This window comes from Myxocyprinus asiaticus, chromosome 50, assembly GCF_019703515.2.
Source record: "Myxocyprinus asiaticus isolate MX2 ecotype Aquarium Trade chromosome 50, UBuf_Myxa_2, whole genome shotgun sequence".
Taxonomy (NCBI): Eukaryota; Metazoa; Chordata; class Actinopteri; order Cypriniformes; family Catostomidae; genus Myxocyprinus; species Myxocyprinus asiaticus.
The window spans coordinates 23,621,594-23,638,333 of NC_059393.1; the positions used below are offsets into that span (position 1 = coordinate 23,621,594).

The 16,740-nt window shown below is 38.2% G+C and overlaps 2 protein-coding genes across 4 annotated transcripts in view; one reads left to right on the top strand and one right to left on the bottom strand.

The window, feature by feature from the left end:
* The window catches only part of LOC127439233 (ceramide synthase 1-like), a 44,720-nt gene that overhangs the window by 8,065 nt on the left and 19,915 nt on the right, over positions 1-16,740 (top strand). Inside the window, exon 1 of one of the 2 annotated variants that reach the window (XM_051695404.1) lies at positions 15,862-16,498. The exons of the other annotated variant lie outside the window; for it this stretch is intronic. Within the exon in view, the coding sequence (XP_051551364.1) occupies positions 16,241-16,498 (258 nt within the window). The 5' untranslated portion in view covers positions 15,862-16,240. Of the gene's footprint in view, positions 1-15,861; positions 16,499-16,740 lie in introns of those variants that run through there. 2 annotated transcript variants of the gene reach the window in all.
* Positions 1,684-11,877, bottom strand: tnfaip8l1 (tumor necrosis factor, alpha-induced protein 8-like 1). Of its 2 annotated transcripts, none has more exons than XM_051695416.1 (2): positions 11,663-11,877; positions 1,684-4,544 (listed from the first exon to the last, which is right to left on the bottom strand). In XM_051695416.1, exon 2 carries the CDS (start codon positions 4,537-4,539, stop codon positions 3,979-3,981), a length of 561 nt encoding a protein of 186 aa, XP_051551376.1. In that variant the 5' UTR covers positions 4,540-4,544; positions 11,663-11,877; the 3' UTR covers positions 1,684-3,978. The 2 variants fall into 2 exon arrangements, with proteins under 2 accessions (XP_051551376.1, XP_051551375.1); XM_051695415.1 differs by lacking the exon at positions 11,663-11,877 and adding an exon at positions 7,066-7,197.

A 16,740-nucleotide genomic window follows, 5' to 3' on the forward strand; every position in this document is an offset into this window, starting at 1 on the left:
TTTTTTTTTTTTTGTGTTTTTTTTTTGCATTTCATTTTACAATGCAAAAAATTCTACATTTCTTATATAGATATATATATATACACACACACACACACACACACACACACACACACACACACACACAGTTGAAGTTTACATACTCTTAGGTTGAACTCATTAATAGTCATTTAACCACTCCACAGATTTCATATTAGCAAACTATAGTTTTGGCAAGTCGTTTAGGACATCTACTTTGTGCATAACAAGTAAGTTTTCCAACAATTGTTTACAGACAGACTGTTTCACTTTTAATTGACTATATCACAATTCCAGTGGGTCAGAATTTTACATACACTATGTTAACTGTGCCTTTAAGCAGCTTGGAAAATTCCAGAAAATAATGTCAAGTCTTTAGACAATTAGCTTCTGATAGGAGGTGTACTGAATTGGAGGTGTACCTGTGGATGTATTTTAAGGCCTACCTTCAAACTCAGTGCCTCTTTGCTTGACATCATGGGAAAATCAAAATAAATAAGCCAAGACCTCAGAAAAATAATTGTGGACCTCCACAAATCTGGTTCATCCTTGGGAGCAATTTCCAAATGCCTGAAGGTACCACGTTCATCTGTACAAACAATAGTTCCCAAGTATAAACAACATGGGACCACGCAGCATCATACCACTCAGAAAGGAGACACATTCTGTCTCCTAGAGAACGTAGTTTGGTGCGAAAAGTGCAAATCAATCCCAGAACAGCAGCAAAGGACCTTGTGAAGATACTGGAGGAAACAGGTAGACAAGTATCTATATCCACAGTAAAACAAGTCCTATATCAACATAATCTGAAAGGCTGCTCAGCAAGGAAGAAGCCAATGCTCCAAAACTGCCATAAAAAGCCAGACTACAGTTTGCAAGTGCACATGGGGACAAAGATCTTACTTTTAGGAGAAATGTCCTCTGGTCTGATGAAACAAAAATCAAACTGCTTGGCCATAATGACCATTGTTATGTTTGGAGGAAAAAGGTGAGGCTTGCAAGCCGAAGAACACCATCCCAACCATGAAGCATGGGGGTGGCAGCATCATGTTGTGGGGGTGCTTTGCTGCAGGAGGGACTGGTGCACTTCACAAAATAGATGGCATCATGTGGAAGGAAAATGATGTGGATATATTGAAGCAAAATCTCAAGATATCGGCCAGGAAGTTAAAGCTTGGTCACAAATGGGTCTTCCAAATGGACAATGACCCCAAGCATACCTCCAAAGCTGTGGCAAAATGGCTTAAGGACAACAAAGTCAAGGTATTGGAGTGGCCATCACAAAGCCCTGACCTCAATCCGATAGAAAATTTGTGGTCAGAACTGAAAAAGCTTGTGTGAGCAAGGAGGCCTATAAACCTGACTCAGTTACGCCAGTTCTGTCTGGAGGAATGGGCCAAAATTCCAGCAACTTATTGTGAGAAGCTTGTGGAAGGCTACCCAAAATATTTGACCCAATTTAAACAATTTAAAGGCAATGCTACAAAATACTAACAAAGTGTATGTAAACTTCAGACCCACTGGGAATGTGATGAAATAAATAAAAGCTGAAATAAATAATTCTCTCTACTATAATTCTGACATTTCACATTCTTAAAATAGTGATCCTATCTGACCTAAGACAGGGAATGTTTTCTACGATTAAATTTCAGGAATTGTAAAAAAAAAAGTTGAAATGCATTTGGCTAATGTCTATCTAAACTTCTGACTTCAACTGTATGTAATATATATATATATGTATATATAGGGGTGAAATATGACCCGGACATGTTCTTTACAGATTTTGTGAAATTCATCCATTTCTTAGGCATTAGTATAAATCAAGATCTACAGTACACACCATGAAAAATCAGTTTTGATATCTTCATACTAAATATGTATTCTGCAGTCTCTTTCTACAACCCATGTGAGGGAAAAGAAAAAGATTTGTTTTTGGGGGAAAAACAACAAAACAGTATTGTGCTGCAAACAATCTCCTGGCATGCCTCAGAGATTAGCATATGGTAATCCAAGGCAGACACACTAACACTTGAGTTAAGACTGAACACCGGTTCACCTAGTTTAAAAACAAAACAAAAACAGAAATCGTGTCCCTTAAGAACGACACATTAATTTATATACATACTGTATTTATATACATCATTTCTAGGGGAGAAAAAAGCAAACATTATGACAATGTACATTGACAGAATTTGTTCATGATTAACAAAAAAAAAAAAAACTTCCAAATTCCACTGTAAAAACATGTAATTTGAAAGACAGTCCTTTAATGCTCAGGTAAAGTTTCCAATGGAAATAAATTGCATCTATTGGTCTTTAATCTGTTTAAATTGGCCTAAAACACAGTGTAAAAAGGCATGCAAGACTGAACCCTGAGAGGTTTTAAGATAATCAGGAGGTATGGCTTTCACTGCTGTCAACGTTTGAGAAGTTGCTCGGAAGTTTCACTTCTTTCCTTCAGTATTTGGAATATTTGATCCTTTATTTATAAGCTTGAGCCTGACTTAAACATCTAGTCACAAGAAATCGAGACAAATTTAAAACCGCTCTCAGTCACTGACATGAAAAGAAAACAAGACAATAATAAGTGCATACATACAGAAAAAAATAGAGCTCTTACACTGTTAAATAATCACCTTATAGAGGCTGTCTACACAACAAAACAACAAAAGTATTTTAAGTAGCCCAGATCGAAAAAAAAATACACAGATCAGTGGTCTGAATTTGTGATTCTTTCAGTATAAGCCATGTTGTTGAAGGACACTAGAATCCGCATTAAATGAATATTCCGGGTTAAATATACAGTACATTTGGCTCTTTCAACAACTGTGGGCTGTCAGTTACCACCAAAAAAAAAAAAGTGACTTGTACTTCTAAAACAATACAAAAATTGTGTTTGCAACTATGCACTTACAATGTTAGTCTAGACTTCCATTGTAAGTGCACTTCTGTACACATGGTTGAGTTAATTTTCTGTTGTAACTGACAGCCCACAAATGCTATCAAAAGAGCTTAACTTCTATTTTACCCAGAATATTCCTTTAATCTGTTGAAACTGCTGCAGCTACAACACATTGACTGCTAAAACTGGACTTTAAGACGATGAAGTCATTCACCTTTGTTTTCAATGGGTCCTTAATTTGTATAAACATTCAGAGGTGATGCATCAAAGGAAATAATGGCTCAGTTATGTATGCATTCATATTTAAAACCTTAACTAAAACAGCTAATAAACGAATGCTATTCATTCCCCGGAAAGGAACTGCATCATGGTAAAGACCTCCCATCAGTGGGACAGACCGGAGTGGACAGACGAAAATAGGGCGAACGTAAACCGCTATTTGACCAAGTTTAGAAATCACAAAGGGCTGATCATTAGCAAACAGAACATTGTCAACTTCCTGTCTGAAGATGAATCACAACAGACATGTTGCCAAGAAGCCTCCAGATTTCAGATTCAAATGTGTCTATTTACAGGAAGGGATAAAAGCAATGCAGCCAGACTCATTTCCTAAAATTAGAGGTGAAAAGCTTCATAAATGTTCCCCAGTGCATTACGTTTTCGCAGTGCTTGAAATCAATTTCTTCGGTTAAAAGTCGTCAACTGAAACCCTTCCTTCACTTCGCCTGACTTTGAAAACAGTCTGCATTCTCAAATTACCCTCGGACATTTGCGAGCAAGATTTGCATTGGATCGTTTAAGTTAACATTGTAAACAGTCTCCAAACCGCCAATTGATTCGAACAACATAGGAGCCAAATTGGTCGAAGAGAAAGATGTTCCATTGGAAGGACATACAGTCGAGAGCTTCTACATTCATTCAATGTCCAATCTTGTCAAGAAGGCACCAAAAGTATTTCAAGAGTAGCTCTTTGCTCTTTTAACAGAGAGCACAAAAACACACTAAGAAAAATGTTTGAATTTATCACATTGTTAAAAAAACGACACAACAGGAAGTGGTCAAAGATTGCCATCATCCAGCATCTTGTTGACTCCTTCACAAATTTTCTGCAAGTGTGTGCGGTAAACTCCCGAAGGAGCATACAGCGCCGCGAGAAAGTCACAGTCGGAAAAGTGATTGAAGACGTGGTTGATACGACTATGAGATTTCGCCGTTAGGTGGCGGTTGATAGCCTGGTGTAACAGTTCACGGCAATCATTGAGTAGATCGCTCATGATGTGACGCTCAAAAGTGAATTCAATCTGGTAGAAGCTAACGGCCGTCATCGCGAGAGTGTGCACTCTCTTTCGGAATCGTTCGACCAGCGCTAGCTCCTCGTTGTTGAATTGGCCGTTTCGGTAGAGGACGCCCAACTTGACCACCATCTTAATGAGGTTCTTAATGATCTTTTGGGCTTCCTTGCGGTTGCGCGTGTACTCTTTGGTCACTCGATACAGCTCGTCTAGTACCTCGCTGCTGGTGTCGTCTATGAAGAGGTTAGCCACCGTCTTGGTCGCCATCTTGCTCATGAGTTTCTTCTGGGCCTGCAGAGCCAGGCTCTTCGTGCTGAAAGCGTCCATGATGTCTACAAATGAGACAAACAAAAGACAGCCATTAAAAAATATATATATATTTCCAGACTGTAAGCAAAACAGCGAGCTTAAAACAGAGCAGCGGTTTCATATTTCCAAATAAGAGTTATGCATCCAAATTAGGACAACAGAGGTTTATCTTGAAGGCCTCGTATGGATGTCCATATAAAAAAAACATACATGACTCCCATTTGAAGTCAAAACATACAAAATGAAACAAGAATACCATTAAAACATGAAGACAGTAACATCTTTGCATCAAATAACATCTAGAGATGGCAAGTTCCACTAATAGGTTTCAAAATTATGGTCCGAAACCTTCAGAAAGTGTTGATCATCAACCTCAGGATATATTTATATGAGCAGTTTTATTATACATGTCTAAATACAGTTTAAAATTCTGATTTGTTTGTATTTATATTTTCTAGCAAAAAACATTAAATAAATGGGTAACGGGGTCTAAATTAATCTATCACTCAGTAGGAGCTCGTTAGCAAGAACCAAATGTTGGTTTGTAGTTATTGACAATATTTGATTTTAAAACTAGCCACTTTTCATGCCATGTTAAATGCTGATAGACAATAGTTTATCTAATGTATCCAATAGATCTTGCTATGGCTAGGTACCCATACAGATTTCCCGATTTGATTAGATCATGATTTATAGACTCTCGATTAGACTCTGATTCAATTAGACATATATTGAATTCTAATGTCCATTTTATTTTCATGTGAAAGAAATTCTCTCTCAGATAATGCTGTAAATTATACAACCTTCTATACAGGTACATTACGAAATACTAATTTAAAAAAATTTACAGCATGGCCCAAACTATGCAGTTCAATCGCAATATACAATATTAACAGATATAATTAACACAACTAAAACTGAAGTAAACTTTAAAGTAGAAGATCGATCTTGGGGTTTAAAAATCAATATTGTGATCCTTTGAATTAATCAGAATATCTATTTTTACCCAACCCTAGCTCTCACAACAAAAACATGAGACTTCTTGTGGTTCTAACACTTTCAAAAAGTAATGGTAAACTAAAGTGTACCCATTCGTGGAAAGTGCCAAATACAAACTTGATTTGAGAGAAAAAAAAATAAAAATACACACAGGATTGATTGCATGAAACATGTTAGACATTCGGGAAACATGAAGACTTCAAAAGGTGTCGCTTCAGGACACTGAGGAAATGGATCTTATAGAATTATATTCTCATAAAAGAGGCAAGACATGAAATGGTCTCTGAACAATAGAAGATCTTTCTTCATCATTGTTGCACATGCAAGCATTCAAAAATTCAGTTTCCAGAGTCCAGTACTCCTCCTGTAAATTTCCTGTAAACATTTACAAACTCAATGGCCAGTTCACAGATTTTTTTACGTAAATAAACAGTAGGCCATCATCCAAACATTTCCTCTCTCACTCGGCAAATGCTACACTTTTAGATGCTTAAACAAAACAATGGGCTTCCTAAGTCTCACACAGGCCTGACAGGACAATTTCCCCTTCTTAAAATGACCGCTCCCTTGGGACATCTTCCATTGAACAGAATCACTTCAATACTGCACGTAGGACCGGTCATTATGGTGAACTGTTGTGACTTAAACCAGCAAAATCATTAGGAAGTTATACCAAGACCAGTGGCTTCCCCATAACATTGTCTTTTTGAAACATGCCATTTGCATGACTTTGAAAACAGCATGTTTGATGTGGCTTTTCCCAGGGATAATATTCACGAGATAGTATCCTCAGTTAGTGAGACTTCTAACTAGGACAGATCCTCAGTTGTTTTGAAAGGATAAAACATCATCTGCTGTGCCCCGTATTAATATCTGCTGGGATCAAAGGGAAATCCTTTGAAAAAGAGACAAGGTGAGATCGTGATTGTCAGATTCAAACATGATACTCCCCACCAGACAATTTTACACATGTAGAACAATTCTAGATGCATTTCCGAACTATCAATTCAATGCTGTCCATATACTCCCACAAAACAGATGACGCAATGACAAACATCTTATATTTGCAGTTCGAAATTCCAAAGAAATGTAGTCTCATAGGAAATAGATTTGTAGGTTGATATGAATCTCAAAAAGTTTTACCAACACTCAGCAAAGTTAAAATATGTTCAGATGAATGAAGTCTTATTTTTGGCCAAGTTCGGTTTGCATTGCCAGCTGCAGCTGAATACAATGTTTGAATGCTTTCCAAGAAACACTGGGCAGTGACCAGCTCTCAAACATTATCATTTGTGGCAATGTTTACTAGGGTGAAAAGAAAAATATTATCTGAAATGTTCCAATGGAAGACTGTGCTGTTGTTGCACTCTTTAAAAATACACTTTCGAGAACAATCAACCAACCAGTGTGAAATAAACAACTTTGGAATAGGAACCACAGAAGTACACAACCATCCCAGCAACACTTAAGGTGTTTGATTCACCATTGGACAAAAAACTATAACAAGAAACGTAGGTTTTATGTTGCTTAGCTTCAAATACTGACCTTCTAGGAAGTATAGATTTACGTTATCCATGCTTGAGGACTCAGAAAGCAAAAGATTATGGAGGACACCATAGGTTATTGGGCTATGATTAAAGACACAGGTTTTCCAAAGGTATGAGAGCTTGTCTGTGTGAACTGATTGTCTCAGGTGTGTAAGGGTGTGAGTGATTTCACCTGTAGGCCACACCCACCAGGTCACAGTTTGAGACTTGTGTCTCTGCAGAACAAAAATGGGCGTTTTCCAATCTGTGGGTGTTTTCAAACTGGGATGGGCATTTTTCAACCGCTTTACATGATTTGCCTACTACATGGAGATTCCCTACTTTCATTGGATGGTTCAGAAATGCCCATCCTGGTTTGGAAACACCCATTGATTACTACATTGAGAGTCCCTACTTTAACTGGATAGTTGAAAAATGCCCATCCTGGTTTGAAAACGGCCACAGATTGAGAAATGCCTTCTACTGTTCTGCAGAGACCTATACCAAAATCTTTCTAGCAAGTCAGTTCACTGAACGGGGAAAGACCAAAATCTCAAAAATGGTTGGTCAAGATTACGATCAAAGAACATATTTCAAATCAGCAGTAAAATCTGACAATACATGTATCATAAATTGAGATTCTTTACCTCATATTACGCTAAAAACCGCAATTTTCCCGGCTTTTATAGCTAATGCGCATGCTAGAGTTGATTGACAGGTGATGTCTGTATCTAAAAGGTGATTGGCTTTTTTACCTGTTAGGTGGGACTTCCTATCTACATCCGTTGACCGTTGGGCGCTCAGAGCTCCTTGGTTGAGTGTTCCAATTTCTCCCATTCATTTTAATAGAAGCAGCCCCTTTTGGTAGATGCAGTAACTACAACATTTTGTGGCAAAAACCATCTTTCTCCATTGATAACCATTCAAAAGCAGGCTTATATTAAAAAAAAAAAAAAATTCACAAGCAACAAAAATTGGATTTGATGAGAGTCATTTTACCAGTGCCCAATGTTTTAGAGATCTGGAAAAAAAAAAAATAAAATAAAAAAAAAAATATATATATATATATATATATATATATATATATATATATATATATATATATATATATATAGTGAAAAATTTACAAAAAGAACTTTTTTTACTATCTATATATTGTGTTGAAAAATATCCTCGGAATAAATGGCAATGGAGCCGTGTCAATGGGGAAAGATGCTTTTTGGCCACATGATGATTCAGTTACAGCATCTGCCAGCAGTTTCTTTTTTTTTTTTTTGTGCTGAGTGACTTCAGTCAGGTCTCCTAAGCAAACAAATTGGCCCGGTTGCTAGGGAGGGTAGAGTCAAATGGGGTAACTTCCTCATGGTTGCGATCAGTGGTTCTCGCTCTCAATGGGGCGCGTGGAAAGTTGCGTGTGGATCGCAGAGAATAGCATGACCCTCCACATGCTGGGAGTCTCCGTGGTGTCATGCACAATGAGCCACGTGATAAAATGCACGGATTGACAGTCTCAGAATCGGAGACAACTGAGACTTGTCCTCCGCCACCTGGATTGAGGTGAGTAACCGTGCCACCACGAGGACCTACTAAGTAGTGGGAATTGGGCATTCCATATTGGGGAGAAAAGGGAAAAGAATCCACTTCTTTATTCGTGTACCGTTCTGTCTCACGCGTGGTCAAGCACTCAGCCTGTCAAAGTCTACTATTCTGACCGCGAACCCATCCACCGCGTGCGATGCATGCGCACTATGACTGCTTTGTCAACGGCAGGTGCATGCACCAATGACAAACTGGGCTGGACGCAGACAGTTCACACATACTGTGCTGATAATTAAATTTATGTTACGCTCTCTGTTTGTTTGAGCATCCTGACTGCCTCCATAATGGCATGAATTTGTATGAATTTATAAAAAAGACATTTTCAGAACGAGTGCCCAAGTTGCATACTTCTGAGGATACAGGCGCTAGTCAAGCAACTGCAATTGAGATGAATAGGAATACTAATGGATAGCTCTCTCTAGGTATAATAGACCCCCTTGACACCCAACCAATCTCTCTTTCGCCCTCCCTAATAATTACGCCTCAAGGCAATGAGAAACAAGCTTCAGAAGTTTCCTGCTGCTGGTAAGGCCAACAAAAGTGCCAGTGTCCAAACTCTAGCGTGCAGCTAGTGTGTTTGGTGAGTTCAATGCATCTGTTTTCAGGTATAGACTGAGGCAATGTGGAACCATAGTGTGCAACAGCAGCAGTTCTGTCATCTGACTTTGTTCAACAATTCTCTCTCATTTGGTGTGGTTATATAACCAGAGTAGCTCTGATCGACATGCTCTTCGAATCACAGTGCAGCATGGAGTTGACATGTTGGCTCCTTTCTGCCTACATGGGCAGCTGCCTTATCTGTGAATGCAGATGCAAGTGCATGGCCACCGCATTGCCAATGCACGGTCCGGTTGAAAATACATAACGTGCATTCTTCCGTTACCATGGCGGTAACAAACCTTGCGATTCGAAATAACTTCAAATGTCTGTGCCATTAAACTAGATTTGTTCATGCAAATTACTGAAAATATATTGACTTGAACTTACTTGCCCAGCAATATACTCTTCAAACTGTTGCTCCGCCATGACAGTGATTGACTTGAAAAATTCACCACAGAAGTGGACAGTTCACATTAATCAATCTATAGTGCTCTTAGTGGCAACATTGAGAAAGCAACAGATACTTGCTTTGTGTTATGAATTGTGTTCTGGCACATTTTGGAAGACAACTATGCACAAAATCGATCTTACATAGCTAGAAGCGTCTGCGTTCACGTACTTTTGTAGAGTATGTTTTGGGATTAAGGCAGCATGCTAAATTAAATGGAACCTCCCATGTGACCAATTTGGAACGCTTTACAAAGGCAGCATATCTGTGTGTCATACAAACAGCGCTCCTCGCGAAGTGCAATAAAGACTCCACTCCCAATGGATTTCAATTGTTTGCTACTAGCATGTTGCTAAGCTAAACACGTGACGCTCAAATAAGCATAAAAATACATCGCACGCACAAATATTAGGTAAAATAGTTGTTTTTATTTGAGTTAACTTTTTTAATCGATACTTATGAGATCATCGAAACGTACAGTATTATGGGATTGCCTTGTCGATGAAGGATACGAAAGATTGGGCCAAAAGAGGGTACCTTTAAGAACAGCGTTCATACCGGGAGCACACATGTGATGCCTTAAAATGCTGCCTACGTAGGGAGCTTAATAGGTTTTGGGAAAAGGCAGCAGTCTCATTGCCTGCAAGAGGGTGCATGAGATATAGTCAATAATACAATATAAAACAATGATACCAAAAATTCACTCTTTCTGGCCACACATATCTAGAGCAGCCTGCGGTGCCATGAATTATTCAGCAGTTCCACAAAATAGTCCTGAGGTTTAATAATGCATGAACCAATTTAGAAATATGGGGTTTAGGTCAACTAAATGTGCTTTTGTACAAAGGTCATCAAAGCTTGGAACGTTCATTATAAAAATCAGCATCTCCCACAGAATTAGCCATTGCATACGACATGACGCCAAAAGGAGCAAACGAACTTGTCATTTGTTTAAATCTGAATTCAAACTCAAAATCAAATGAAACTCATTTGGACCATCTACGGCATACTCCATATGCCCCATTGAAGAATCCACATTAAAGAACATAAAGTGATAGACCAATATATCTGCCAGGTGGGACTATGTGCATGTCTGACCAGTGGAAGACATGGATCAGGGTTCAAAACCAACTTCGTGGTTTTAACAAGTATTTGTTTGTATATAATGAATGCCAGTTGACATAGCCAGATGTAAAGGTGGGAGGGTTATTGCCCATATTGAGCAGTAACTACTGAGTGCAGAACATTATGAAGGTCAGATGGCTTCAAGAAGATCTCAAGTCTGAAAGCATGTCCCAGACAAATAAAAGCTCACCGACGGTTAATGTTTCCTAGGTTACAACTGAAGCTACCATGATGTAACTGACCTTTGCAGTCCAGTAAATAGGGTCATATCCCCCTGTATCTGTCAATGAGTTACGGGCAAGTTACATACCGAGCGTTACCATAGTATTAATGGCTTTCATCTCAAATATTTATCACACTGATTTATGTGTTTGGTCCATGCATGCAATGGGAAAACAATGCATGTGTCATGTCTAATTATTATTATTACCCTGATGTACATTTTGGTCTGTGCATTGGGTCCATGCATCCAACAGATGCAAAAACATTTATATTTATTTTCTTTAAATAACAGGAAATTATGGAAACAACACTTAATACACATGCATTGACTTTGCTAGGATATGCCTAACTAATATTTAAAATGAAACCTTCAATAATCAATCATATCAATTTCATACCAATATATCATACATATATATATATATATATATATATATATATATATATATATATATATATATATATATATATATATGCAGTAGATACAGTAAATGATTATTTGCCTATTTGAAAAAGTAATAGAGAAATAAAATGAAGAATAATATATACTTTAAAGTTTTCCTGAATGCAAAACATGCAGAATTATGAAGTGTTATGAAAGGCACTTCGTTTATTCACTCACCTTTCCCCTATTTGAACAGGATACTGCGCGTCTAAAGTATAACTTTCGTTCTTCAAACCTCCATTTAGACTTTACAAACACCCTGACAGCCAAAAATCAACCTACACAGGCATGGATAAGAATGAAACCTCTCTTATAAGGCCAGTAAAATGTGTCCACAACGTATAAGTTGTGTCTGAGGCTCCGGTGTAAATAATTCACCCTCTTTTTCGTGTTTGGTTCCCAGAGTTTGTAACCTGACCCCTCCTTTTCGAAAACTTTCAAACTTGAGGGCCCAGAGCGCTGAGTGATTGACGTTCTAATTGACCAATCACGATCGGGACAGGGCTCCCAGTGAACCAATCAGAAAGCAGAGAGTCTCGTATGTCCAGCCCTGTGAAAATCCAAGGCTGAAAATTTCCCAGAGGAAATTCTGTTGAACAGTAAAGGGGAATACTGTCGTTACTTTAAATTTAGGTCATGTCTGATGCGGTGTTAGACAGCCCGATGGCGTCACCGTGTGGACATTTCATTAAGAAGTGTCATTTTGTATAAATAAATAAAGTGGAGAAAATGACAGTCCTCCAGTAGGAGGAAAGTACAGTATTTGGTTGCCAGTTTAAAGTCAGTAATTCTGAAGAAGATTGTGTTGCGAGCTGTTATGTTCATATTAAGTTTTCTGTGGTAATAGAAAACAATTTTAGCACTTTGGCAATGCTTTAATAATTTGACTTTGTAAGCCTATATCTTTTTAGGTGGCTCAGTTGTGTTTTTGTTGCACTAGAAAGATTACTAGAATAGCCCGAAGCTTAAAAACCAAGGGGGAAAAGTTCCATGACGAGTCATTCATACAACATCACTGCAATGATAGTCAGTAAAACATCTACTGAATTGTTAAGCAAGTTTAGAGCCTGTTGGGGGATGCAATTGTCCTAACATGTGAGATCCAGCCACTTTAGCTCAACTAGCATTGACCAGTAGGGAGATCATGCTAATCTAAGCGGTTTCGTTTTCAACGTTGTCTTAAAAATCAGTAGTTAATGAGTTTTATCAGTCACTGTTTTACAAAAATAAAACTGTGCCACAATAATACGGGAGCCTACTAAACTCAACTACATGCATACATAATCTTTATGTAGAAAGGCGTACATACAGTACATCTTGTAAGTTATCAGTTGATTAATTAATCTATAAGGCAATATTAGGCAATGCTATTGTGCAATATTTAAAAAATCTATAGGCTACTGATGTGATTATACATTGAATGCATAAAGTGCATAAAGTTAAGATTCTCATAACTACACAGCCTATAGGTCTAAAATGTTGTGTACCATATATTCATAACGTTTGGTTGAGAACATAGATATTCAATGTTAAAGTCGGCATGAAATGAAAGTTCATCCTATCTATTTTCTGAATGCATGTTATTGATCTTATTGTGAACGATTCATCCATGCATATGTTTTATTTTTTAATCTCCTTTTCTCCCCAAATTGGAATGCCCAATTCCCACTACTTAGTGTGTCCTCGTGGTGGCGCGGTTACTCACCTCAATCCGGGTGGCGGAGGACAAGTCTCAGTTGCCTCCGCTTCTGAGACCGTCAATCTGCGCATCTTATCACGTGACTCATTGTGCATGACACCGCGGAGACTCACAGCATGTGGAGGCTCATGCTACTCTCCACGATCCACGCACAACTCACCACACGCCCCATTGAGAGTGAGAAGCACTAATCGCGACCACGAGGAGGTTACCCCATGTGACTCTACCCTCCCTAGCAACCGGGACAATTTGGTTGCTTAGGAGACCTGGCTGGAGTCACTCAGCACACCCTGGATTCGAACTCGTGACTTCAGGGGTGGTAATCAGAGTCAAAACTCGCTGAGCTACCCAGGCCCCGGACCTTGTAATCTTTAATCAAAATGTAATAACTCGATCTTCCGGTGAAACGACAGACTTCTCTCTGGTGACGTGTGCAGAACTTCTCCAATCATTTAGTCCACTTAAGCCCCGCCCCTTTCTTATAAATACCACAACCTTGCGTAGAGTTGAACGAAGTGTCACTCGCATGTTGGGGAAGATAGCAAGGTGTATTTTCTTCAAAACTATCGTTCCTTAACCCAAACTTCCTCAGTTACGGGTCAGCTGGCTTGAATTTACATTTCGAATGAGGAGGAATAACGGCGAATTCGAAGTTGTGTTCGAGACATTTCACGCCTGAATTGCTGAGGTGATCACTAATGCAGGGGCGTAGCAATCATTTCAAAAGTGAGGGGGACAGAATGTTTAGCGCTAGATGAAAATAAATACATAAGATATATATTTTTAGGACTGTCAATTGATTAAAAACATTAAAAAATTAAAAACGGGGGGGAGCAACTTTGGTTTTATTGAAAGTGAAAGTGTATTCTATGCCCATGCACTAATGAATACAATGCTTCAGATGCCACTGGAATTTATTTCTATTTTTGAATGCCGTTATCTTGGGATGCACAGCACGAGTTAGTGTTTTTTTTCCCCTTTATATTTAGTGTGTTGTGATTCAGAACGTTAAAATATGGTTATCTTTTACTCACTTGTTTTTCTATGGCTACAGCCTCTTCGTAAGCAAAGACCGTGATGTGCTCGTGCGTTTATGTTGTCAGTTTGATCATAATTGTGTTCAGATCGCTGATCAATTCACCGATAACCAGCTCTGACTCGAGCAGCATGGTGGTAGGGGTGTGTGTCCCCGCTGCAAACTCACATTCATATCTGCCTCCGTTCCGCTATGCACCGCCAATATTTTCACAATACAATCAACAACTGATGAATAAACTCAAATCACCGCCCTACATTTTTTTCTTGTTTGATAAGCTTGGAAATACGTCACAATACGGAAGTCAGTCGCAACTTCCGTTTCATGTGGACTTTTATAATATGTAAATGCAATGTTTTGTTTTTATTTTCTTGCTGCGAATTAAATTGTTTTTGATAGTATTTCTGAACTGTTGAGTTCATATGAAATTTACTTAAATAGGAGCTTAGCTACAAATGTAAACTCTTAAACCCCATTAATAATATACATGATTTTCCTTTTTTCTTTAAACATAATTTTGAGTGGAAAATCAACGCTGCGGTCTACAGTGACTCCATATGATAATTATGTTACTGTCACTTTAAAACAGTTCCGATTCTCTCTCTCTCTCGCTCATCTGTCTGAAGATAACGGGCCTGTAGAGTTAGAATGCCCGATTCATTTTAGCGACTCGGTTCGTTCAAACAGTTCGTTTCGAAGAACCGCTAAAACATTCACCATTCGCGTGAAAAGTCCCAGCGTGGCATACGTATTCGCTAAAGAAAAAATTAAACACGACTATTTGATCAACATTAGCTATTAGCCTAGTTGTTTTATACAGATGTTTTAATTGCAAATATATCTTTCAATGTCCTTCTTTAGATCGAATGAACTTAATCGAACAACAACAACAAAGAATTGTCAAATATTGCGTTGCCTATTCTATGGTTTCAACATATCTCTCACTTTATTAATTTCTCGCGTAGTCTACTAACCGTCAAGTGATTCATTAACGCTTTGCGAATCGGTTCATGTACTGAATTATTCAAAAGAACCGACTCCAAAGGACGATTCTTTCACGAAACGGATATCACTATCTGCTTTTTGCTCACCAACCTCAAATTCTTCACAGCATCGGTGTATGTATATAGGGTTTATGTCGATTTCGATAGCACAGTTTCACATTTTCTTCGTTTTTTTTGTTTTTGTTTTATTTTGTGTTGCGGACAGACACGTGCGTCTGTGAAAATGATCGCATCATGAGCGCTTTTGTGCGCAGGTTGATCTAAGCTTGTTCTTCAATTAGCGCTTTTTTGATTATTTATATGTGGATATATTGAAGGATCATTTGTGCTTTAAACCTCTCGCTGTAACATGAAACCCAGAGATGTTATATAAACCGAATATATCGCATATGAAAAATCCAATGCACGGAATATAAAAAGGCAAACAGACTGGTTATGGATTTTATGAACCTATTTCCGGATTATTTCAGCATAATTCATGATAACCGGCTTGCATTTATAATATGGTAACTACTGCATGCTGTGATGTATGGATTAATTTGTTTGTATCCTGACAGGGAAGTGTTATAGTGAATTGAAGTATATATATATATATATATATATATATATATATATATATATATATATATATATATATATATATAAGGACATTTCTGTTTATATTTAAGAAGCTAAAAGATGATGCCAGTCCATTAACATCTCTATGGCTGACATTGGCATTTTGTCATTGGCTATAATATATTTTATCTCCTCTTTTTCCCTGATATTGTGGGTTAATGTCGGCATCTATTTGGCATAATTTGTTAATTAGCATTAGTATTTCATCAGTCTTAATTTATTAGACACAAAAAGACAGACAGGATACTTGAGAGACCATAATCAGCTTTAAGTTTCCAGGTTTACAGCAGCTATAGCTGGTTGGCACATTGGCCCTGTGCATTCCCATTGCTTTCTAGCGCCCTAAGTGGCTTTTATATAGCTGTTATTATAGCTATTATTGTAGTAGTTCTAGCGTAATGGACAGGAATAATGATGATGGTTCCTCCAGCGATGGCATGGAGATGGAGATCATGCCTGGCTATGTGGAGCTCACCACAAGGGCATATTCCGTCATGTTCAGTGCCTTTAAAGAGTGTAAAGACTGTGGACTTGAGCGGTCCAGAAGAACCCTGATGGATCATGCCGACATCACCTGGACTGAGATCTTCATGTTCTTCATGTGTGCGGTCATGTGGACGCAGATGCGCAGGGGATTGACTGCGTATTTCTTTCAGGTATTCATAAAATAGTAGTCACATTCAATGCGAATACAGCTCGTGATGGACAGATAGCCTTTATGTCGGCCAAACCGATATATTCGCAGAAATTTGTCCTTGCAGCCAGTAACCATATTCGCTCGTGACTTCTACTTATTGCAAAAGTTACCGTCAAGGCACAGAGATATAGTAAACTAATAGAATTTTATTGGCCGATTTCTGGCCATTGTGAGATTATTGGTTTTCAGCCGATAACCATC

What these genes read in the sequence shown, in the direction of transcription:
- tnfaip8l1 (XM_051695415.1), bottom strand. Translation starts at nt 7,096, where the DNA reads ATGGATAACGTAAATCTATACTTCCTAGAAG. An exon ending in AAATCTATACTTCCTAGAAG is followed by an intron (nt 4,545 to 7,065) that starts GTCAGTATTTGA and finishes TCTCATTTGTAG; the next exon opens with ACATCATGGACGCTTTCAGC.